Below are 24,065 nucleotides of genomic sequence, written 5' to 3'. Positions count from 1 at the left end.
AATGTCCCTCACTCAGTGTGGCTTCAGTGACCTTGGCACTTAAAATGGCAATTGCACTCTTACATTCCCTGTCATCCTTTCTTACTCGGACTTTATAATCCTTATCAGTATATAATCTATAATATATTCTGCTTACTTACTCCCTTTATAGTCAGTCCTTCACCACTAGAATATGTTACAGGAACGCAAAGAGTTATATTTTATAAAATTCTTTCAATAGCATCTACTGGACTATTTCTCAGGGGAAAATCAATGGAGATAGGTGTACAAAGTGGCAGCAAGTGCTCTTGATTTGTATTTTAAAATTCAGGGCACACTGACTTCTTGTACAATGACAGACATAGCAACATAAAGGATGGTTATTGTAGCTTTTAATGCTTTTGTTTTTATAATAGAAGTTTTCAAGTAAATACAAATGTAGAAAGATTAGCATAAAAACACACAATACTGCTTATATCAATCTTAACAATTGTTAGCATATTGTTTGCCTTAGTTTATCTACTTCCTCTCACTGATGAAGTATTTTTTAGTGAAATTAAAACTATGACATTTTATCCCCAAAATATTCCTTAATATTGTTAAAGCCTATTTTCCTCAGCTGCAATCATTAACAAAATGATTCCTTAATATTTAATAACACTCTGTCCTGGTTTGGGTTTCTATTGTTGTAAAAATAACTGTGTAAAACATCTTGGGGAAGAAATGGCTTATTTCATAATAATTAGAACTGTCAAGTCAAAATTCATCGTGAAATGAATTCAGGGCAGGCATGCAAGGCAGGAATCCAGAAACAGAAGTTGATGCAGAGGCATGAAATGGACCTGCTTACTGACTTCCTCCTTCTGGCTTGCCCAGCCTGCTTTCTTATAGAACTTAGGATCACTACCCCGGGAATGACACTACCCATAATGGGCTGGGTCCTCTTGCACCAATCACTAATAAAAATGCCCTACAGGCCTGCCTAAAACCCAATCTTATGGAGGCATTTTCTCAATTGAAGTTTCTTGTTCACAGATGACCCTGACTTGTGTCAAATTGATTAAAAAAAAACTCATCCAGCCAGGAAATATTCCATATTGAAACATTATTATTCAAATTGTGTTAATACAACAGTGAAGAGTGTCATGAAACTTTGAGTCAAATTTCCATTTTTAGCCAAACTTCCATTTGTAAGTCTAGAATTCCTCACCCAATTCAATGGGTGGTTAATGATTTCCTTCTCACAAAATAAATCCCCCCAATAGATGGGACTAGCAAGTTATTACAGTTATGTGTTTTCCAGGACATAAATTTGACACATTATGACATAAAGGGCAAAGTATATTTGCAAAATACTTCAGACAAGTATTAATCTTGAAATTATGCTTCTTGGCCTCTCATTTGTATACTGGAGCACTTCTGCACACGGACTCTTTCTCAGAAGGCACAGTAAAGTTCTGGCCAGCTGCTACCATCTCTCGCAGATTTCCCTCAGATCCTATAGCAAAAGCCTCTGCTGGTTGTCCTCAGAGTTTGCTGTGGCTTGAGGCAGACTCCTGTGGGTCTAGTCCTCTTCACCCCATCAATAGAATGTGTTTTGAGAAGAGGGTAGGAGCCAGGCTCCTGTACACAGGCATCTGTAATACACTAGACGTGCAAAGACAGTGGGAACGCAGGGAGGTAATGTCCTACTTGGTGCTTAGCTTTGTCTTTATTAGAAGACGAAGAAGGCCAGTAACACGTTATCTCTCAGTGACTTTAAACCACCACCTCAGCACTTGCTTTATTTTTTGGAAACTTTAAGAACTTAAAGTATTATTTATGTGTAGAAAATGAAGATATTAAATATTCCCTTCAATGTTGACAAATGTGCATGTCTGTGTAACCTGGAAGCTCTAGGAAAATGTAAAATATTCTATCGTCCCATGCTGTGGCAACAGCTATTTGTAATCCTCCTATTCCCAATACTTACTCCTAGACATTTTCCAACGCTAAGTATTTACTCTTTCATTTAGCATAGTGTTTCTGAAGGTTCATTCTTTTTTATTATTGATTAATACCCACTATAGTCCAGGGTATCCTATATAGCTTCGGCTTATTTCTCTGTACTCCTAGAAGGAGATCTTTTTATAATTTGAAGAGTTTAAAAGTAGGCATAGTTCCCCAAAGAGAGTAGTGTTCCATTATTGCTACCTCTTGAAAAAAATAGGAGAGAGATATAAGCATGTTAAGTATAGTAAGTTAAAAGTAAGTTAAGTATATTTTGGCACAAAATTCCATATTCATCCACCAATTTATCATTTTGTTATGCTTGGGAATTTCCTATCAGAGAGGTTGAAGAGATTTGAGGTGAAGATTTTTTGATTGAGATAGATGATGCTAGTGCCAGTGCCTCAGAATTTTGTTTTGCCTCTTAGTTCTTTTACTTTCCTTCAAATAATTACTGTCTTTTTCTTACTTGTAGGCTTCGCTCTTCTGGGAGGACATCCTTCTTTTCTTACCACACAAGACATTCACTTGGGTGTGAATGAAAGTCTCACGGACACAGCTCGGTTTGTAAAACTTTTCTTCTTTCCAAAGTTTATTTCAAGGTCTGATGGGTTAGTTTAAAAAAGAATATGATGCTTCTCCTTAAATAATGCTTTCCCCTCATAGTGTCTTTTGCACCTTCTCCCCTTTACCAGACTATGTATTGTTCAAAATGCCTCTCTTTCATTCTGTAGCCCCTTTCTATAAGTCCCTTAGTTTGCCCCCATTGCTATAATAAAGACCAAGGTAAAGCATTTTGGGCAGAAAAGGGTTATTTCATCTTAAAGTCCATGCAATTCCATTTTAAGATGAAATAAACCTTTTCCTAACCAAATGAAAAAAAATAAACAGGGCAGGAACTGAAGACAAACTAGGATGCAGGAACTGAGGCAGAGGCCGTAGAAGAATGCTGTTTAATGGCTTGCCCAAGCTGCTGTCTTAAACCATCCAGGAGCACCCGCCCAGGAGTAGCATCACTCACACTGCGTGGAGCCCTCTTCTATTGATTGGCAATCAAGAAAAGTCCCCTACACCCAAGCTGATGAAAGCATTTTCTCTACTGAGGTTCTGCTTCCCATTAGACTCTAGCTTCTAGCAAGTTGATTAAAAAAGAACTAGCAAGGGCAATGTTTAATTCTTATTTCTTAGCAATTTATTTTTTATTTTATGTGTATGAATGACTTTGTTTCTATTTCTGTGCACAATACAATGCCTGGTGCCCTCTGAGACCAGAAGTAAACATTAGATACCCCAATACTAATAGGTCACACTCAGCTAGAGGAAAGCTGGGGCAAAAGGACCCTAGCTCCTATACAATGTTGACACTTTAAAACACAGCTCTTCTGACTTCCTGTGTAATAATCTTATGACTGTATCTCCTTTAGCACATACATCCAAAGAAAATGTCTTTGTTAAATGTTTCATAACAGTAGAGAAGCCTAACTTTCCCCCTAAATGATTTATGATGCAAAGCAACTCTTTCCAGATAATATCTGTTTTTTTTTTTCAATATATGCTAGAGAAATTTGCCTTGGTTGACTTGCTCAAGAGATTTCAACAACTCATCTTCAAGCCTTTTATGTTTGAAGACGTTATATTATTTTATATAAAGCAATGAGAGTACCAAAACATGGACAGTAGGGACATGGGGACTAACTGAACACATATTAGAACATATTTTCAAGTATGATGCTACTAACTGAGATTATATTTGCCTAGTAATTCTGATTCCACAAATGTAATACAGACTTAATTCATAAGCAAAACAAGCAGAGCAAATGAAAGGAAAAAGACAAAGCTACGCTTAGGAGAACAGTTTTCGTGGAGGGGCTCCGGAAAGCCCCAGGCGAGCAGCAGTGAATAAATCTTGTATGAAGTAATGGTTGCCACAGTAGCCAGCTGAGTGAGCATCCAAGCAAAGCCAAAGCAGTGCAGACTGGCAGCTAGAACAAGACGAGGGCCCAGGAATAAATGGACACTTAAGGGTGCTCAAAGCAAGAGTCAAACAACTAACCATAATTGTGAGCCGGGAATGGATATCAACATGTTTTTTTCTTTGCCTCCTCTCCAAGCAGTCCCCACAGCCCATGAGGCATTAGAGAAGCTCTACATATATCCTGAGCAAAGCAATCTATTCACAAGCTTCAACAGAACTGTGACCTTTTGAGTTCTTACGATCACTTCTATTACTGTGTATGGTAGAATAAGGATAAAATTGGATCCATATAATTCTGTCTGATCACTAAACCCAACCTAAAAGGTTAAATAGAAGTAATAGTTACTTCTTCAACAATATGTCTTCAATATGTCACAGACCTCTTGTGGTGAACTTCTGTGAAATAAATGTTATTGGCCCAGTTTTTTAGACAAAGAAGCCATGGCACACAGAACTAATGACACCTGGCTGCTTAATGACCCATGGATGCTGCTTCAATCCATGGAAAAACTCCTGGCTTGTTGGAGTTCACCAAGACATTCCTGAGGTTTGGTCTTTGCTGACTTGCTATATTAACCCTCACAGGACTCAACACAGACATACCTGTGATTATGATTGATTTTTAACAATGAAATACCAAATACTATCAGCAATGAAACTGATACATGCAGTAGAGTTCAGGAGAAGTCGGGTGTAAGCTTCCAAACCTGTTCTTGTGGAACCATACAGGATATACTTAATTCCTTGAGCAAGGCCAAGTGACACAATATATGAACTAGTGACAAAAAGAGGCCCATAGTAGACTCACCTCTCAATTTTTGCTGAAGACTTGTCATATTAGCACACCCTACCTGGCATGTAATCAAATTCCTGCCCCATCCCCCCAACAGAAAGCATGTGTTTACTTCAAATCATATTGTTTATAAGAACATTTTAGGCACAGTGTTCTCAGTTCCTGGCGATAGTGGAAACTCCCCCAAAGTAAGTTCCCAGATGTTATTTCAAGAGCCAGTCTTAGTTTAGATCGTTGCTTTGCTTTGTTAACTAAAAGTTTTACAACATTGTTTCCTGTATTAAATGAAGGACTTCCAATGCTTAAGGTTCACTTTTGGGGGAGGGAGATGATGTTATCTCTTCCTTTTATTTGTGTATGGGGAGAGAGAGAGAGAGAGAGAGAGAGAGAGAGAGAGAGAGAGAGAGAGAGAGAGAGAGAGCGCAGCATGTGGAGATCAGAGAACAACCTGTGGGAGTTGGTTTTCTCATTCCATACTGTAGATTCTTAAGATTGAAATCAGGTCATCAGACTTGGCAGCCAAGTGCCTTTTCCCATGGAGACTTCCCACCAACCCTAAAATTCACCAACATGTATGTAATGTATAATACATATAAAGTAATTATCCCTAACCAGAAGTGTGGTCCAAAGTAAACATCTGCACATATTGAAATAACTGGTTTCAGCATAAGACACCCCAAGACCAAATTCTCAGTACACAGGAGACTTATTTGTCCCAGAGGGCAGAGAATAAGAGACAAAGACAGGAGATATAAGTTGAGGGAAAAGGGGAAGGGAACAAGAGAGAAGGAACAGGAGTATTTGTCCCAGAAGAGGAGGAGAGATAAAGGAAGGACTGCCTCTGGATAATGAGGGGACAGACAGTAACCCATAGGTGTACACACATACAACAACACACACACACACACACACACACACACACACACACACACACACACACACACAGGAAAATATGCATATTTCACATACACAGGAGAGAGAGTGGGTGTTATGAAGAGGTGTGGGGAATCTAGGCTGTTGTGCTGTGAATTGACTAATAAACTGTGTAAATAAAGATGGATAATAAGAGGGGAGTCACATAATGTCATGACAATGGCTGATTGTAAAAGGTGAAATGTAATGGTGGTTAAATTATTCCAGATTGTGTGTGTGCATGCGGCATGCGAGACTGTGAGTCCGAGCAGATGTCTCTCTCTGTCTTTGTCTCTCTGTCTCTCTGTCTCTCCGTCTCTCTGTCTCTGTCTCTCTGTCTCTCTGTCTCTGTCTGTGTGTGTGTGTGTGTGTGTGTGTGTGTGTGTGTGTGTGTGTGCGCGCGCGTTTATTTCTGCTCTTGGGATGTGTATAGGTTAGCCATTAGGCAAATTGCATTAAAAGTCGATCCAAGTACACATATTTCCATGCCAGTGAACATAAGAACCTTGGGTGACATTGAGAGCTGGAGAAGTATGCATTCACTCAGTGGTTTAAAAAAGAAACTCCACAGGCTCCCTGTGAGAGAACTGTGGAAGGCCGTATCTCAAGGGCAGATGCAATTAGAGTAAAAAGAGAATACATGTATTCCAAATGTAAGAAGAAACAGGGCTGGGAGATGGGCTGCCAGAAAAGAGTAGCAGTTATTGTAGAAATGTGACTTTCTTCTGTGTATCCCATGACTGCTTAATCTGCCAAACTATCTGACAAACAAGGTATTCTGAGATTCAGAAATTCAATAAACTCAAATTGAAAAAGACAAAAGAAATCCACTGCCTTCCAGTGAAGCAATTGGAAGGGTGGAGGAGGGAAGTGAATCTTAATGGCATCAACTCTGCAATGTGCACTGAGCAAACCTTAGCAATTGGATCCTTTGCCTTTTGTGGAAGTTAACTTTGGAAGATGCAATGGCATTGTGTGGCGTTTGAATGACAGTACTCGCCCTTTCTAGTCAAGAGAACAGTGCACGGCTGACACTGATTGATGGCAACTGCTTTTCCAATCTACCTGTCTGGCTGCTTTGGGGGCCTGGGACAATAAAAAGTGCCTGTGTGTTGCTGGAAGATGAAACCGGGGAGGGGATTCAAGAGATGTAGCCACTGAAAGCAAAACTGGCCGTTCTCATGTATGTGTTAAACGCAGTTTCCAGAATATCACTCATTCTTTTAAACGATTTAATTTTTTCAAAACGGTTGCTACATGCCAGTTTCTTTTTTAAAGCAATCATTTTTTTAGCATTAAGAATCAAATGTTGATTATGTCGAACAAGATCTTTTATGGGGTAGGAATATATGCTATTACTTTGTTAAATAAATAAGAGTAGATTGGAAGATGTGCTAGGATGAAGAGAAGGCAGGGTGACCTGCCATTGGTGCCATTGCTACCTTACCTGGGATGGTCAAGTCTGCATGTGACACACAAGCTCTCTTAAAAGACAGAGCCAGATAGAAAGAGCGATAGGAAGAGCATCACATAAAGAATGAACTTATGGAGAAAAATGCCTGTGACAGCAGCAGTAGGGAAACCTGAAATGTCCTAAAGTTGGCAGATAAATATATTTTTAAGTCTAAAATACATGTATACAAATTATGTGTATATAAATATGTGTATCTTCAATCTTACTAAGGGGAGGAAAATTAAATAAAGCCATGTATACCATGTGACTATAGTCTCAGCACTTGGATGTTCGAGGACTGTCTGGGCTACCTAGAAAGACTGCTTCAGAAAATCAAAACAAAAGAATCAATGAGGGAATGGAAAAACTGAATAATAACTATCTAAACATTACAAGATACATCCTATGGCACGTCCCTGAAATGTATTCATCCTTTTGGTACATCCTCAGGCTGTCTAGGCCTATGCACCGGCAACTCTGATTTTCTTCCATGCCATTATTTCCTCAACTCCCTAAAGAGCACCTTTCTACTCGGTGCTGCTGTGAGTTTGCCTCTTCCAAATGCGTCCTCTGAGTGGGAATTGCACCATGTGGTCTTCTGTGGCTGGCCTAGCTCACTGGGCATAATGTCTTCCAGGCGTAGGTATGCTTCTGCAAATGGCGGGATCTCCTCGCGCTGAAGGCTGACTGATACTCCATTGCGTTCATCTACCACATTTTCATTGTCCACTCGTGTGTTGCTCTGGTGGCTCCCCTGTCTCAATTCTTATGGCTAATGCTGCCATGAAAATACAAATGTCTTTTCAGTCCTAATTTCAGTTATTTTCAATAAGTAGCCAGAATTGTCAGCATCACAGGCTATGCTAAGCACCATTTTTAATATTCTGAGAGCATGCCTTCTTCCTCGCCCTAATTCCTACACCTATTTACATTCCCACCCAGTACACAAGACTTTTTGGCAGTTCCCCCCTTCGCTTCCACTTCTCTTTTGTCTTTTTGATGCCATCCATTCTAACAGGTGTGACATTATAGCGTAGGGTGGTTTTGATTTGCATTTCCCTTAGGATCACTGTTGGACATGCTTGTGGGACATACGTGTTGACCAGCATATAGCTTCTTTGCAGAAATGTTCACTCAAGTGTCCATTTTGAAAATTAGAATTTGTTTCATTATTGAGTTGTAAGAGTTCCCAAATAGTTGGCATTTTGACCCCATACCGGATATGTGCTTTCAAACACCTTTATTCGATTTTTTTTTGCAGATTGCCTTTTTGCTCTTCTGAATGGTTTTCACATTTAGCTCTCCTGTTACACATGTTTCCTACATTAAAAATCATATTTAGGGTCAAGTGAGATCTTAAAGATTAGTCCACAATAGAAAAGTGCCCCAAGGAAGATTTTACAATCAATGAAAAATATTCTACTTCTTTTCTTCTTGATTTATAATGATATAAACCTGATATATTATACAAGATAATGTTGTATTATTACACACGATATTGAGGCTAAATCCCCTCTTAACGAAGCCTTAGTTGCATACTGTCTAGTCTGAAGGTGGGTCAATGAAAACAATGGGACTAAGCCGCCCAGTGGCATTTGGGGGAAGCTGGTATGCTGACAATTCTCAATTTCGCATACATGTTTGATGACACTTTAGGAGGTGAACGCTTCATGGCCAAGATTTCTGGCAACTAAAACCTCTAAGTGAAGATTACAAAAGGAGGGTTGAAGGTACAACTCGGTGACCAAGCATTTGCCTATTATGTGCAGGCCCTTGAATTTCATTCTAAATACTGTAGGCGAGGTGGGGAAGGGGAGGTGTGGATTACAAAGGGAAAAGACATATGGGACAAAATGTGGACCAAACTAGGCCTAAGCTTCTCTAGATTTTCACTAGTTGAAATCACACAGGATGTACTTAAATCATTCAGCAAAACAGTCACAAGGTTTCCATTGGAGGCTGTAACATAAGCATACTTAATTACTCCTCCAGAAAAAGAGATCCCAGGGTTTTTATTGGGGACTGGCCACTTCAGCACCTTGCCAAGCACAAATCTACATTCCAGCATCCTAGAAGGAAGGAGGGGCACGTGTATACTTAGTTCAGGAAAATTCTCCTAGACTCCATTTTCAGATAGTAGCCCAAGGCCTCCAGAGGATAGCCATTTCAAGACATTTGCTCTTTCCCACATAACCAAGCCTTTCTTTTTATTTATTTATTTACACTTCAAACGCTATCTCCTTTCCTGGTTTCCCTCCGAAAAACCGCTATCCCATCCCCAACCCCCTGCTTCTATGAGGGTGCTTCCCCACTCACCCACCCACCCCCTGCCACCTCCCTGCCCTGGCATTCCCCTACACTGGGGTATCAAGCCTTCCCAGGACCAAGGGCTTCTCCTCCCATTGGTGCTTAACAAGGCCATCCTCTGCTACATATACTGCTGGCACCATGGGTCCCTTCATGGGTATTCTTTGATGGTTTAGTCCCTGGGAACTCTGGGGGGGGTCTGGTTGGTTGATAGTGTTGGTCTTCCTATGGGGTTGCAAACCCCTTCAGCTCCTTCAGTCCTTTCTACAAGTCCTCGATTGGGGTCCCCATGTTCAGTCCGATGGTTAGGTGCAAACATCCTCATCTGTATCAGTAAGGCTCTGGCAGAGCCTCTCAGGAGTCATCCATAATCAGGCTCCTGTCAGCAAGCTCTTCTTGGCATCAGCAACAACATCAAACTTTTCAGCCATGCTGCTCAGGAAACAATAAGAGGAAGTTTGGTTGTACACCAGTAGCGCCATTGCAAGCTTTGTAATCCTTGTAAACAAATGCTCTGTATTTTAATTTTTGTTCAAAGCAGGCTAATGCCCTAGAGGATATACAAGCTCTCTCTGTAGTGTTTACTGATAAAGGGGTGGGTTCTCAGTGACAAAGTGAAACCCAATTAAAACCTGGCCAGAGAACTTGAATTTATCCTATACCTTGCAAGGGCAGCCTTAAACTTTTAGTCGTTTTCTTAATAAAGCATGGACCACTGAAATACTGAATAAGATCAGCTCTGCTGCACGTTTCTGTTTCTTTAAAATCTTTCTTAGCAAATCTCTCCCAACCCATTTTCTAATGTATCAGAAAATACAAAGCACGCCCATGTATGTCCTCTGAAATGTGCTTCAGATTTGAAGGTATTTTCAGATTCTCCAGTGTCCTACTGGCCTTAAGAATTGGATAGTCTATTTTTTTCCTTCCTCTGAAATTGTACTTTTAGGTGTCATACCAGCAGTGACACCCCACTCGGACTCAAATCACCAAGTGATTCTTCGGAATTTTAAAATCAGATGGAACCGAGCAACAGTGGTGGGCATTCTCTCTCCAGTTCTAGGCTTTGTGTTTCTTCCATAATGACAGCTGCTCAGGCCTAATGTGCTGAGTGCAGGATTGAAAGGTGCATAATGGCTTCACAGTCATTTTCACTTTAATATAGTACTTAGTAATATGTCTTCGGAAGCCTGTGTATGAGGGGCTCTGTATAAAACCCAAATAGTGTGACGGTGTTCAACTCTGATTAGTTTCACTCCAGATGTAATTTACTCATGGTGGTGATTGGTAGAGTGCTCTGCTGTTGAGACACGAAGAAAGGCAGCAGAACCCTCTGTATTTGTTTTCTGCAGCCACCATAAGGAATTGCCAAAATCCCCTGCTACTCAAGTCTTGCTTCTTCACTTGACCATCAAAAAATCCCCAATAAATTGTACCCTGTGTAGTCTTTGATCTATACATGCCTTGTTGTACGCTCAGGGCATCTTGTGGCTGGTTTTCATATACCAATGTCAGTTATCCCTCACCCAGTTCTTGAAGGCATGAAAACTGCCATGTAATTGTCTATCTCATCAACACCTACATTGGCTCTTAAGATATGTCTCAGACCATGACTTGTGTTTAAAAAACAACAACACTTAATCCCACAGACTCTGCACCAGACCTCCCAGGATTCGTGTGAGACTTGAGTATTTGGCTTGATTTGTTTTTAAGGGTGTTTAATTCCCAAATCAGTTTCCAGTTTTGTGTGGAAGTAAAACCTATCAAAGAACAACACAAACTGTGTGCTGTTAGATCAACCGCCCTTGGCAAGTTTTTTCCATTCCACCCTTTCAAGATTGTCAGAGTTCTGCATGGATATACCAATCATTCGGACAATTTTTTTTTTTACAGACGTATTTGTTTATATATTTTATGTATAGGGTACTTTGTATGTAGTTCTGAAAATAAGATAAAGTTATCTGATCCCATTATAAATGGTTGTTGGGCACATTATGAGTGCTGGGGAACAAACCCAGATTCTCTGAAATAGCAAGAGTTTTTAACCCCTGAAATCTTTTCCAGCCCCAAGGCACTCTTCATATACTAAACAGCCTTCTTCCATTTTGTAATTTCATCTGGCTTTTTTGACCAAGAACTTATACAGATTAAGAGCTATCTTTCAAATTGACTGGAAATTGGTTCTACTAATATTAATAATATTGATATTAATAATAACCATCTTTGCCCTGGTCACATTGAAGTACACATTTCCTGTTGCTCAAGTCTTACTTCACTTGACCATCAGAAAAACTTAATATTCTTCGATTTTAACATATTTATAAAACTCATGGATTTTAAAATATTTAAAAGTTTTAATACACATAGTTGTTATCTGTATGGATGCACATATCTTCCCTTACTTGGCAAATGTGCTATGTGTTCCAGTTGGCTCAGTTTGAAACAAACTCCATCTGTCTTTAAGATAAGACATTCCAGAATCATCTCATTGCTTTAACAGGACCAAGATTTCGCTATTATTGTAAAAAGCTCTATGGTCCCAAGAAACAAGCTGGAGTAGCCATTCTAGTATCAAATAAAATCAATTTTCAACTAAAAGTCATCAAAAAAGATAAGGAAGGACACTTCATATTCATCAAAGAAAAAATCCACCAAGATGAACTCTCAATCCTAAATATCTATACTCCAAATACAAGGGCACCTACATTCATAAAAGAAACCTTACTAAAGCTCAAAGCACACATTGCACCACACACAATAATAGTCAGAGACTTCAACCTTCCATTCTCATCAATGGACAGATCATGGAAACAGAAACTAAATGGAGACACAGTGAAACTAACAGAAGTTATGAACCAAATGGATTTAACAGACATCTATAGAACATTTGAGCCTAAAAGAAAAGAATGTACCTTCTTCTCAGCACCTCAGGGTAACTTTCTTAATGCCTATGGTAAGTGAGCACCCTTTCACTGGGCTATATCCTTAGCCTGCCCTGCTCCCACTCCCTTTTGAAACAGTTTCGGTCTGTATTGCTTTGTGGCCTTGAGATCACTGTGCAAACTAGGTTGACCTTGATCTTTCAGCCAACTTCGTGCCTGAGTGTATTTTGTGCTGGTGTTACAGGCATGAACCACCACCAGAAGCAGAAATGTTTCTTTTGTTGGGTGATGTAGTTATTTTCTGATTATTACAGTAACACTGCCTTAGATGATAACCACTGTAAAGATGTTATTACAAATGAGAGCACCACCATCAAGAAAAGAGTCAGAGTTAACATTTGTTGTCCTATGGCATCTTCACATTGAAAGAATTCAACCATTCTTCCCTTTTAGTGTGCAAAAAGGAACACATGACGTTTGACATGTTAATCATCCACACAAAATAGGATGGATAAATATTTTAAGCTATCTCTATTTTTTGAAAAATCCAACATTAGCTATTAAATACCTATGGCACACTGTTGTGTGCTTGCAGGCCATTTTAAATACAGGAAATAGAGATTGTGCCAATGTTGTTTTGCTGTAATTGTTGGCGGAGGCCTGAGGGCATCTGAGAACTTGCAGGGCTATACTGGAAACAAAGCAGAACTCCATTTCTATTCAATAGAAATGAAAAAAGACCAAAAGGACGTATCTTTCCCGAGCCAGGAAGTATTTTTAACTTGTCAGCCTTCCCTTTGTAACAAATATAATCAAGCTCTTAAGACGTTTAGAGCTGGGGCTTTAAACGATGAGCTGCACAAAGCCTCCAGCTCTAGCTGCAAGTTTGTCATTGTTTTCATTGGCTTGTTCATATTTCCAAATGATCTCTGTTAGCCTAAAAGCATAAAATGAGTGAATTCTCTGTTTCAAGAAACTTTAAGCATGAAGGAACCAATGCTGCAGAAAATAATACGCACAAATCACGCAAAGCATCTTTAATATCTTTGTCCCCCAAGTCTTCCTAATGCAAAAAGCACTCTGGGAACTGTTTCCCCCAGTTGGCCCACATCATAGCCATATCATTGGATGCCATGGCTAAAGGAGGGCCGAGTGGTGCTTTTGATAAAGTTTGATGCTTCCTTTTTATGGTACATGAATGTTCAAGGAACTACTTGTGAATACAGCACTATTCCTTACACTGTCATTTGCTTACAGTTCAATCTATTAACCCTATTAATGCATCAAACATTTACAATTCCTTTAAATATAATTCAGATAATTCAGAGTGCATTCTTCTATGTCACTTACTCTCAAAATGTAGTTACCAAAGCAAAACATAAGCAACCTTGGGTGCTTGTTAGAAAAGACCTTCTGAATGAAACATTCAGCTGCTGATGCTTTGCAAGCCCTCCTAGGGACTCTACTATGCATTCAGAATGTGCATTTCTTTAACAATTTGAATGTAAAGTCTGACTGTATAGCTCAGAGGTAGTGCACTTGTAGCATGCATGAGGCCCTGGGTTCTATACCCAGAACTACAGAAAGCAAAAAGACCCATATTGCTTATTCAGTCAAATGTGTAAGAAGTGAAGAAGGCCCAACTCAAACATTTCCATATTGATTGCAAACTTAATCAGATGCTCTCAATATGTAGTCACAAAATAAAATGTACACATAACATATCATATTGATTGCAGACTCAATTGATATTTTGATGATAAAACAGGTATATGTTCTTTTTTAAATTTTATTTTTCTTGGATATTTTCTGTATTTACATTTCAAATTTTATTTCCTTTCCCCCCTCTCCCATAACCCATCCCCCCTCCCTCTGTTTCTATGAGTGTGCTCCTACTCCCACCCACCCACTTCCAACTCAACGCCCTGGCATTACCCTACATTGGGGAAACAAGCTTTCACAGGACCAAGGGCTTTTCCTCCTATTGATGCTGAACTATGCCATCCTCTGCTACATATGTGGCTGGAGTCCTGAGTCCCTCCATATGTACTTATTGGTTGGTGGTTAAGTCCCTGGGAGCTCTGGTGGGGACTGGTTGGTTGATACTATTGTTCTTCCCATCGTGCTGCAAAACCCTTGAGTTCCTTCAGTCTTTTCTCTAACTCCTCCATTGGAGCCTCCTTGATCAGTCCAATGGTTAACTACAAGCACCCTCATCTGTATCAGTGGGGCTCTGGCATAGCCTCTCAGGGGACACCCATATCTGGCTTCTGGCAACAAGCACTTCTTGGCATGAGTGCAAACTCACTCAAGCAATAGTGACTGAGTTTGGTGGCTGCATATGGGATATATTCCCAGGTTGAGCAGTCTCTGGTTGACCTTTTCTTCAGTCCTTGCTCTACTCTTTGTCCCTGTATTTCCTCTCATGAGTATTTTGTTCTCCTTTCTAAGAAGCAATAAAGCATCCACATTTTGATTTTCCTTCTTCTATGACCTCTGAATTTATTCTTAGGTATTTCAAGCTTTTGGGCTAATATCCACTTATCTTTGAGTACATATTATATGTATTCTTTTGTGACTGGGTTACCTCATTCAGGATGATTTTTCTAGTTCCATCCATTTGTCTAAGAATTCCATGTAGTCATTGATTTTAATTGCTGAGTGGTACTCCATTGTGTAAATGTACTGCATTTTCTGTATCCATTATTCTGTGGAACGACATCTCCGCTCTTTCCAGCTTCTGTCTATTATGAATAAGGCTGCTATGAACATAGTGGATCATATGTCCCTGTTATATGTTGGAGAGTCTTTTGGGTGTATGCCCAGGAGTCGTATGGCTGGGTTCTCAGGTAGTACTATGTCCAATTTTATGAGGAAACTCCAGACCGATATCCAGAGTGGTTGTACCAGCTTGCAATCTCACCAACAATCAAGGAGTGTTCCTCTTTCTCCACATCCTCGCCAGCATCTGCTGTCACCTGAGTTTTTGATCTTAGCCATTCTCACTGGTATGAGGTGGAATCTCAGGGTTGTTTTGATTTGCATTTCCCTGATGACTAAGGATGTTGAACATTTCTTTAGGTGCTTCTCAGCCATTCGATATTCCTCAGCTGAGAATTCTTTGTTTAGCTCCATACCCCATTTTTAATAGGATTATTTAATTCCCTGGAGTCAAACTTCTTGAGTTCTTTGTATAAATTAGATATTGGCCCTCTATTGGATGTAGGACTGGTAAAGATCTTTTCCCAACCTGCTGTTTGCCATCTTGTTCCAGTAACAGTGTCCTTTGTCTTACAGAAGCTTTGCAATTTTATGAGGTCCCATTTGTCGATTCTTGATCTTAGAGCATAAGCCATTGGTGTTCTTTTCCGGAAAATTTCTCCTGTTCTTTTGTGTTCAAGGCTCTTCTCCACTTTCTTTTCTATTAGTTTCCATGTATCTGGTTTTATGCGGAGGTCTGTGATCCACTTGGACTTGAGCTTTGTACAAGGAAGTAAGTGTGGGTCAATTTGCACTCTTCTACATGATGACCTCCAGTTGAACAGCACTATTTGTTGAAAATGCTGTCTTTTTCCATTGGACAGTTTTCACTCCTTTGTCAAAGATCAAGTGACCATAGGCATGTGGGTTCATTTTCGGGTCTTCAACTCTCTTCCACTGATCTGCCGGTCTGTCTCTGTACGAATACCATGCAATTTTTATCATGATTGCTCTGTAATACAGTTTGAGGTCAGGGATGGTGATTCCCACAGAAGTTCTTTATTGTTGAGCATAGTTTTAGCTATCCTGGGCTTTTTTGCTTTTAAAATAAATTTACAAATTGCTCTTCCTAATTCTATGAAGAATCAAGTTGGAATTTTATTGGGGGATTGCATTGAATCTGTAGATTGCTTTCAGCAAGATGGCCATTTTTACTATATTAATCCTGCAAATCAATGAGCATGGGAGATCTTTCCATCTTCTGAGATCTTCTTCAATTTCTTTCTTCAGAGACTTGAAATTCTTGTCATACATATCTTTCACTTGCTTGGTTAGAGTCACACCAAGACATTTTATATTATTTGTGGCTATTTCAAAGGGTGTCATTTCCCTAATTTTGTTATCAGCCTGTTTATCTTTTGAATAGAGGAAGACTACTGGTTTGTTTGAGTTAGTTTTATACACAGCCACTTTTCTGAAATTGTTCATCATCAGGTTTAGGAGTTCTCTGGTAGAATTTTTGGGGTCACTTAAATATACGATTATATCATCTGCAAATGTTGATATTTTGACTTCTTCCTTTCCAATTTGTATCCCTTTGACCTCCTTTCACTGTCTGGTTGCTCTGGCTAGGACTTCCAGTACTATATTGAATAAGTAGGGAGAGAGTGGGCAGCCTTGTCTAGTTCCTGATTTTAGTGGGATTGCTTCAAGTTTCTCTCCATTTAGTTTGATGTTGGCTACTGGTTTGCTGTATATGGCTTTTACTATGTTTAGATATGGGCCTTGAATTTCTGATCTTTTCAGGACTTTTATCATGAAGGGGTGTTGAATTTTGTCAAATGCTTTCTCCTCATCTAATGAAATGATTATGTGGTTTTTTTTTCCTTGAGTTTATTTATATAGTGAATTACATTGATAGATTTCCTTATATTGAAACATTCTTGTATTCCTGGGATGAAGCCAACTTGAAAATGGTGAATTATCATTTTGATGTGTTCTTGGATTTGGTTTTTGAGGATTTTATTGAGTATTTTTGCATAGATATTCATGAGGGAAACTGGTCTGGGGTTCTTTTTCTTTGTAGGGTTTGTGTGGTCTTTGTGTAGGTATAAGTATAATTGTGGCTTCAAAGAATGAATTGGGTAGTGTTACTTTTGTTTCTATTTTGTAGAAAAGTTTGAATAATATTGGTGTGAAGTCTTCTTTGAAGGTCTGATAGAATTCTACACTAAACCCATCTGGTCCTGGGCATTTTTTGGTTGGGAGACTTTTAATGGCTGTTTCTATTTCTTTAGATATCCAGTGTCTGTTTAGAAAATTTTCCACTTCCTCCAGATTTTCCAGTTTTGTTTAGTATAGGCTTTGGTAGTAGGATCTGAGAATTGTTTGAATTTCCTCAGTTTTTGTCATTATGGCATTTCTGATTTTGTTAATTTGGATACTGTCTCTCTGCGCTCTGGTTAGTGTGGCTAAAGGTTTATCCATCTTTTTGATTTTCTCAAAGAACCAGCTCTTGGGTTTTTTATTCTTTGTATAGTCCTTTTTGTTTCTACTTGCTTGATTTCAGCCCCGAGTTTGCTTATTTCCTGCTGTCTACTCCTCTTGGGTGAATTTATTTCTTTTTGTTCTAGAGCTTTCAGGTGCCCTGTCAAGCTGTTAGTGTATGCTCTCTCCTGTTTCTTTTTGGAGGCATTCAGAGATATGAGATTTCCTTTTAGCACTGCTTTCATTGTATCCCACAAGTTTGAGTATGCTGTGCCTTCATTTTCATTAAATTCTAAGTTTTAATTTCTTTATTTCTAACTTGGCCAAGTTGTCATTGAATATAGAGTGTTGTTCAGCTTCCATGTTTATGTGGGCTTTTTGTTGTTTTTGTTGTCATTGAAGACCATCCTTAATCCATGGTGATCTAATAGGATGTGTGGGATTATTTCAATCACCTTGGATTTAATGAGGCCTGTTTTGTGATCAATTATATCGTCAGATTTTGAGAATGTACCATAAGGTGCTGAGAAGAAGGTATACTCTTTCGTTTTATAATGAAATGTTCTATAGATATCTGTTAAATCTATTTGGTTAATAAGTTCTGTAATTTTCACCATGTCTCTCTTTACTTTCTGTTTTCACGATCTGTCCATCAATAAGAGTGGGGGGTTGAAGTCTCCTACTATTATTTTGTGTGGTGCAATGTATGCTTTGGGCTTAATAAAGTTTCTTTTATGAATGTTGGTGCCCTTGCATTTAGAGCACAGATGTTCAGAATTGAGACTTATCTGGATAGATTTTTCCTTTGATAAATATGAAGTGTCCTTTCTTATCATTTGTGATAACTTTTGGTTGAAAGTCAATTTTATTTGATATTAGAATGGCTACTCCAATTTGTTTCTTTGGACCATTTGCTTGGGAAAAAATTTCCCAGCCTTTTACACTTAGGTAGTATCTGTCTTTGTCACTGATGTACATTTTCTGTATCCAGCAAAATGCTGGATCCTGTTTACATATCCAGTCTGTCAGCCTATGTCTTTTTATTGGGGAATTGAGTCTATTGATATTAGGGACCAATGATTGTTGTTTATTGTCATTTTTATTGTTAGAGGTGGACTTATGTTTAAGTGGCTATTTCTTTCAGGTTCATTGCATTTTCGAGGGTGTAGTTTCCTTCCTTGTGTTGGAATTTTCCATCTATTATCCTTAGTAGGCCTGGATTTGTGGAAAGATATTGTGTAAATTTGGTTTTGTCATGGAATATCTTGGTTTCTCCATCTGTGGTAATTAAGAGTTTTGCTGTGTATAGTAGCAGGGCTGGCATTTGTAGTCTCTTGGTGCTGTATGACATCTGCCCAGGATCTTCTGGTTTTCATAGTCTCTGGTGAGAAATCTGATGTAATTTTGATAGGTCTACCTTTCTATGCTACTTGACCCTTTTCTTTTACTGTTTTTAATATTCTCTCTTTGTTTCTTTACTTGGTGTTTTGACAATTATGCGATCGGAGGAATTTCTCTTCTGGTCCAATCTGTTTGGAGTTCTATAGGCTTCTTGTATGTTCGTGAGCATCTCTTGTTTTAGGTTAGGGAAGTTTTCTTCTATAATTTTGTTGAAGATATTTTCTGGTCCTTTAAACTGGAATTTTTGTTCTCTTCTATACCTATTATCCTTAGGTTTGATCTTCTCATTGTGTCCTGGATTTCCTGGATGTTTTGGGTTAGGAGCTTTTTGCTTTTTGCATTTTTTGACTACTTTGACCATGTTTTCTATGGTATCTTCTGCCCCTGAGATTCTCTCTTCTATCTCTTATATTCCATTGGTGATGCTTTCATGCCTATGACTCTGATTTCTTCCCTAGGTTTTCATCCCCAAGGTTTTCTCCATTTGTACTTTCTTTTATTGTTTCTATTTCCATTTTTTATATCCTGGATTGTTTTGTTCAATTCCTTCACCTATTTGGTTGTGTTTTCCTGTACTTCTTCTTCTTCTTTTTTTTTTATTAACTTGAGTATTTCTTATATACATTTTGAGTGCTATTCCCTTTCCCGGTTTCCGGGCAAACATCCCCTTCCTCCCTCCCCTTCCTTATGGGTGTTCCCATCCCCACCATTGCCGCCCTCCCCCCAACAGTCTAGTTCACTGGGGGTTCAGTCTTAGCAGGACCAAGGGATTCCCCTTCCACTGGTGCTCTTACTAGGATATTCATTGCTACCTATGAGGTCAGAGTCCAGGGTCAGTCCATGTATAGTCTTTAGGTAGTGGCTTAGTCCCTGGAAGCTCTGGTTGCTTGGCATTGTTGTACATATGGGGTCTCGTGCCCCTTCAAGCTCTTCCAGTTCTTTCTCTGATTCCTTCAAAGGGGGTCCTATTCTCAGTTCAGTGGTTTGCTGCTGGCATTCGCCTCTGTATTTGCTGTATTCTGGCTGTGTCTCTCAGGAGCGATCTACCGCTCCTGTTGGCCTGCACTTCTTTTGCTTCATCCATCTTGTCTAATTGGGTGGCTGTATATGTATGGGCCCACATGTGGGGCAGGCTCTGAATGGGTGTTCCTTCAGTCTCTGTTTTAATCTTTGCCTCTCTCTTCCCTGCCAAGGGTATTCTTGTTCCCCTTTTAAAGAAGGAGTGAAGCATTCACATTTTGATCATCCGTCTTGAGTTTCATTTGTTCTAGGCATCTAGGGTAATTCAAGCATTTGGGCTAATAGCCACTTATCAATGAGTGCATATCATGTGTGTCTTTCTGTGATTGGGTTAGCTCACTCAGGATGATATTTTCAGTTCAACCATTTGCCTCTGAATTTCATAAAGTCATTGTTTTTTGATAGCTGAGTAATATTCCATTGTGTAGATGTACCACATTTTCTGTATCCATTCCTCTGTTGAAGGGCATCTGGGTTCTTTCAGCTTCTGGCTATTATAAATAAGGCTGCTATGAACATAGTGGAGCACGTGTCTTTTTTATATGTTGGGGCATCTTTTGGGTATATGCCCAAGAGAGGTATAGCTGGATCCTCAGGCAGTTCAATGTCCAATTTTCTGAGGAACCTCCAGACTGATTTCCAGAATGGTTGTACCAGTCTGCAATCCCACCAACAATGGAGGTGTTCCTCTTTCTCCATCCTCGCCAGCATCTGCTGTCACCTGAGTTTTGATCTTAGCCATTCTCACTGGTGTGGTGAGGTGAAATCTCAGGGTTATTTTGATTTGCATTTCCCTTATGACTAAAGATGTTGAACATTTCTTTAGGGTGTTTCTCAGCCATTAGAGCATTCCTCAGCTATGAATTCTTTGTTTAGCTCTGAACCCCATTTTTAATAGGGTTATTTGTCTCCCCTGTGGTCTAACTTCTTCAGTTCTTTGTATATTTTGTTGTAGGATTGGTAAGATCTTTTCCCAATCTGTTGGTTGCCGTTTGTCCTAACCACAGTGTCCTTTGCCTTACAGAAGCTTTGCAGTTTTTAGGAGATCCCATTTGTCCGATTCTTGATCTTAGAGGCATAAAGCCATTGGTGTTTTTCTTGAAATTTTTTCCAGTGCCCATGTGTTCCAGATGCTTCCCTAGTTTTTCTTCTATTAGTTTGAGTGTGTCTGGTTTGATGTGGAGGTCCTTGATCCACTTGGACTTAAGCTTTGTACAGGGTGATAAGCATGGATCGATCTGCATTCTTCTACATGTTGACCTCCAGTTGAACCAGCACCATTTGCTGAAAATGCTATCTTTTTCCATTTGATGGTTTTGGCTCCTTTGTCAAAAATCAAGTGCCCATAGGTGTGTGGGTTCATTTCTGGGTCTTCAATTCTGTTCCATTGGTCTATCTGTCTGTCTCTGTACCAATACCATGCAGTTTTTATCACTATTGCTCTGTAATACTGCTTGAGTTCAGGGATAGTGATTCCCCCTGAAGTCCTTTTATTGTTGAGGATAGTTTTAGCTATCCTGGGTTTTTTGTTATTCCAGATGAATTTGCAAATTGTTCTGTCTAACTCTTTAAAGAATTGGATTGGTATTTTGATGGGGATTGCATTGAATCTGTAGATGGCTTTTGGTAAAATGGCCATTTTTACTATATTAATCCTGCCAATCCATGAGCATGGGAGATCTTTCCATCTTCTGAGGTCTTCTTCAATTTCTTTCTTCAGTGTCTTGAAGTTCTTATTGTACAAATCTTTTACTTGCTTGGTTAAAGTCACACCGAGGTACTTTATATTATTTGGGTCTATTATGAAGGGTGTCGTTTCCCTAATTTCTTTCTCGGCTTGTTTCTCTTTTGTGTAGAGGAAGGCTACTGATTTATTTGAGTAAATTTTATACCCAGCCACTTTGCTGAAGTTGTTTATCAGCTTTAGTAGTTCTCTGGTGGAACTTTTGGGATCACTCAAATATACTATCATATCATCTGCAAATAGTGATATTTTGACTTCTTCTTTTCTGATCTGTATCCCCTTGACCTCCTTTTGTTGTCTGATTGCTCTGGCTAGAACTTCAAGAACTATATTGAATAAGTAGGGAGAGAGTGGGCAGCCTTGTTTAGTCCCTGATTTTAGTGGGATTGCTTCAAGTTTCTCTCCATTTAGTTTAATGTTAGCAACTGGCTTGCTGTATATAGCTTTTACTGTGTTTAGGTATTGGCTTTGGATTCCTATTCTTTCCAGGACTTTTATCATGAAGGGGTGTTGAATTTTGTCAAATGCTTTCTCAGCATCTAATGAAATGATCATGTGGTTTTGTTCTTTCAGTTTGTTTATATAATGGATCACGTTGATGGTTTTCTGTATATTAAACCATCCCTGCATGCCTGGGATGAAGCCTACTTGATCATGGTGGATGATTGTTTTGATGTGCTCTTGGATTCGGTTTGCCAGAATTTTATTGAGTATTTTGCGTCAATATTCATAAGGAAATTGGTCTGAAGTTCTCTTTCTTTGTTGGGTCTTTGTGTGGTTTAGGTATAAGAGTAATTGTGGCTTCATAGAAGGAATTCAGGTAGTTCTCCATCTGTTTCAATTTTGTGGAATAGTTTGGATAATATTGGTATGAGGTCTTCTATGAAGGTCTGATAGAATTCTGCAGTAAACCTGTCTGGACCTGGGCTCTTTTTGGTTGGAGACCTTTAATGGACTGCTTCTATTTCCTTAGGAGTTATGGGGTTGTTTAACTGGTTTATCTGTTCTGATTTAACCCGGTTACCTGGTATCTGTCTAGGAAATTGTCCATTTCCTGCAGATTTTCAAGTTTTGTTGAATATAGGCTTTTTATAGTAAGATCTGATGATTTTTTTTGAATTTCCTCTGAATCTGTAGTTATGTCTCCCTTTTCATTTCTGATTTTGTTAATTTGGACACACTCTCTGTGTCCTCTCGTTAATCTGGCTAAGGGTTTATCTATCTTGTTGATTTTCTCAAAGAACCAACTTTTGGTTCTGTTGATTCTTTCTATGGTCCTTTTGTTTCTACTTGGTTGATTTCAGCTCTGAGTTTGATTATTTCCTGCCTTCTACTCCTCCTGGTTGTATTTGCTTCTTTTTGTTCTAGAGCTTTTAGGTGTGCTGTCAAGCTGCTGACATATGCTCTTTCCTGTTTCTTTCTGCAGGCACTCAAGCGCCATGAGTTTTCCTCTTAGCACAGCTTTCATTGTGTCCCATAAGTTTGGGTATGTTTGTACCTTCATTTTCATTAAATTCTAAAAGTCTTTATTTCTTTCTTTTTTTCTTCCTTGACCAGGTTATCATTGAGTAGAGCATTGTTCAATTTCCACGTATATGTGGCATTCTTCCCTTATTGTTATTGAAGACCAGTTTTAGCCCGTGGTGGTCTGATAGCGCGCATGGGATTATTTCTATCTTTCTGTACCTGTTGAGGCCTATTTTTTGACCAATTATATGGTCAGTTTTGGAGACAGTACCATGAGGAGCTGAGAAGAAGGTATATCCTTTTGCTTTAGGATAGAATGTTCTTAAATATCTGTTAAGTCCATTTGGCTCATGACTTCTCTTAGTCTGTCTACGTCTCTGTTTAATTTCTGTTTCCATGATCTGTCCATTGATGAGAGTGGGGTGTTGAAATCTCCTACTATTATTGTGTGAGGTGCAATGTGTGTTTTGAGCTTTAGTATGGTTTCTTTTACATATGTAGGTGCCCTTGTATTTGGGGCATATATATTTAGGATTGAGCGTTCATCTTGGTGGATTTTTCCTTTGATGAATATGAAGTGTCCTTCCTTATCTTTTTTGATGACTTTTAGTTGAAAATTGATTTTATTTGATATTAGAATGGCTACTCCAGCTTGCTTCTTCCGACCATTTGCTTGGAAAGTTGTTTCCCAGCCTTTCACTCTGAGGTAGTGTCTGTCTTTGTCTCTGAGGTGTGTTTCCTGTAGGCAGCAGAATGCAGGGTCCTCGTTGAATATCCAGTTTGTTAATCTATGTCTTTTTATTGGGGAGTTGAGGCCATTGATGTTGAGAGATATTAAGGAATAGTGATTATTGTTTCCTGTTATATTCATATTTGGATGTGAGCTTATGTTTGTGTGCTTTTCTTCTCTTTGTTTTGTTGCCAAGACGATTAGTTTCTTGCCTCTTCTTGGGTATAGC

The 24,065-nt window shown here is 39.1% G+C and overlaps 1 protein-coding gene across 1 annotated transcript in view; it reads left to right on the top strand.

Annotated features, from left to right (window-relative positions):
• The window catches only part of Otc (ornithine carbamoyltransferase), a 79,914-nt gene that overhangs the window by 28,097 nt on the left and 27,752 nt on the right, over positions 1–24,065 (top strand). Inside the window, 1 exon segment of the mRNA XM_032889894.1 lies at positions 2,444–2,531. Coding sequence (XP_032745785.1) covers positions 2,444–2,531 — 88 coding nt within the window.

The sequence above is a fragment of the Rattus rattus genome, chromosome X (genome assembly GCF_011064425.1).
Source record: "Rattus rattus isolate New Zealand chromosome X, Rrattus_CSIRO_v1, whole genome shotgun sequence".
Lineage (NCBI taxonomy): Eukaryota > Metazoa > Chordata > Mammalia > Rodentia > Muridae > Rattus > Rattus rattus.
This window is presented reverse-complemented; position numbering and strand designations above follow the sequence as displayed.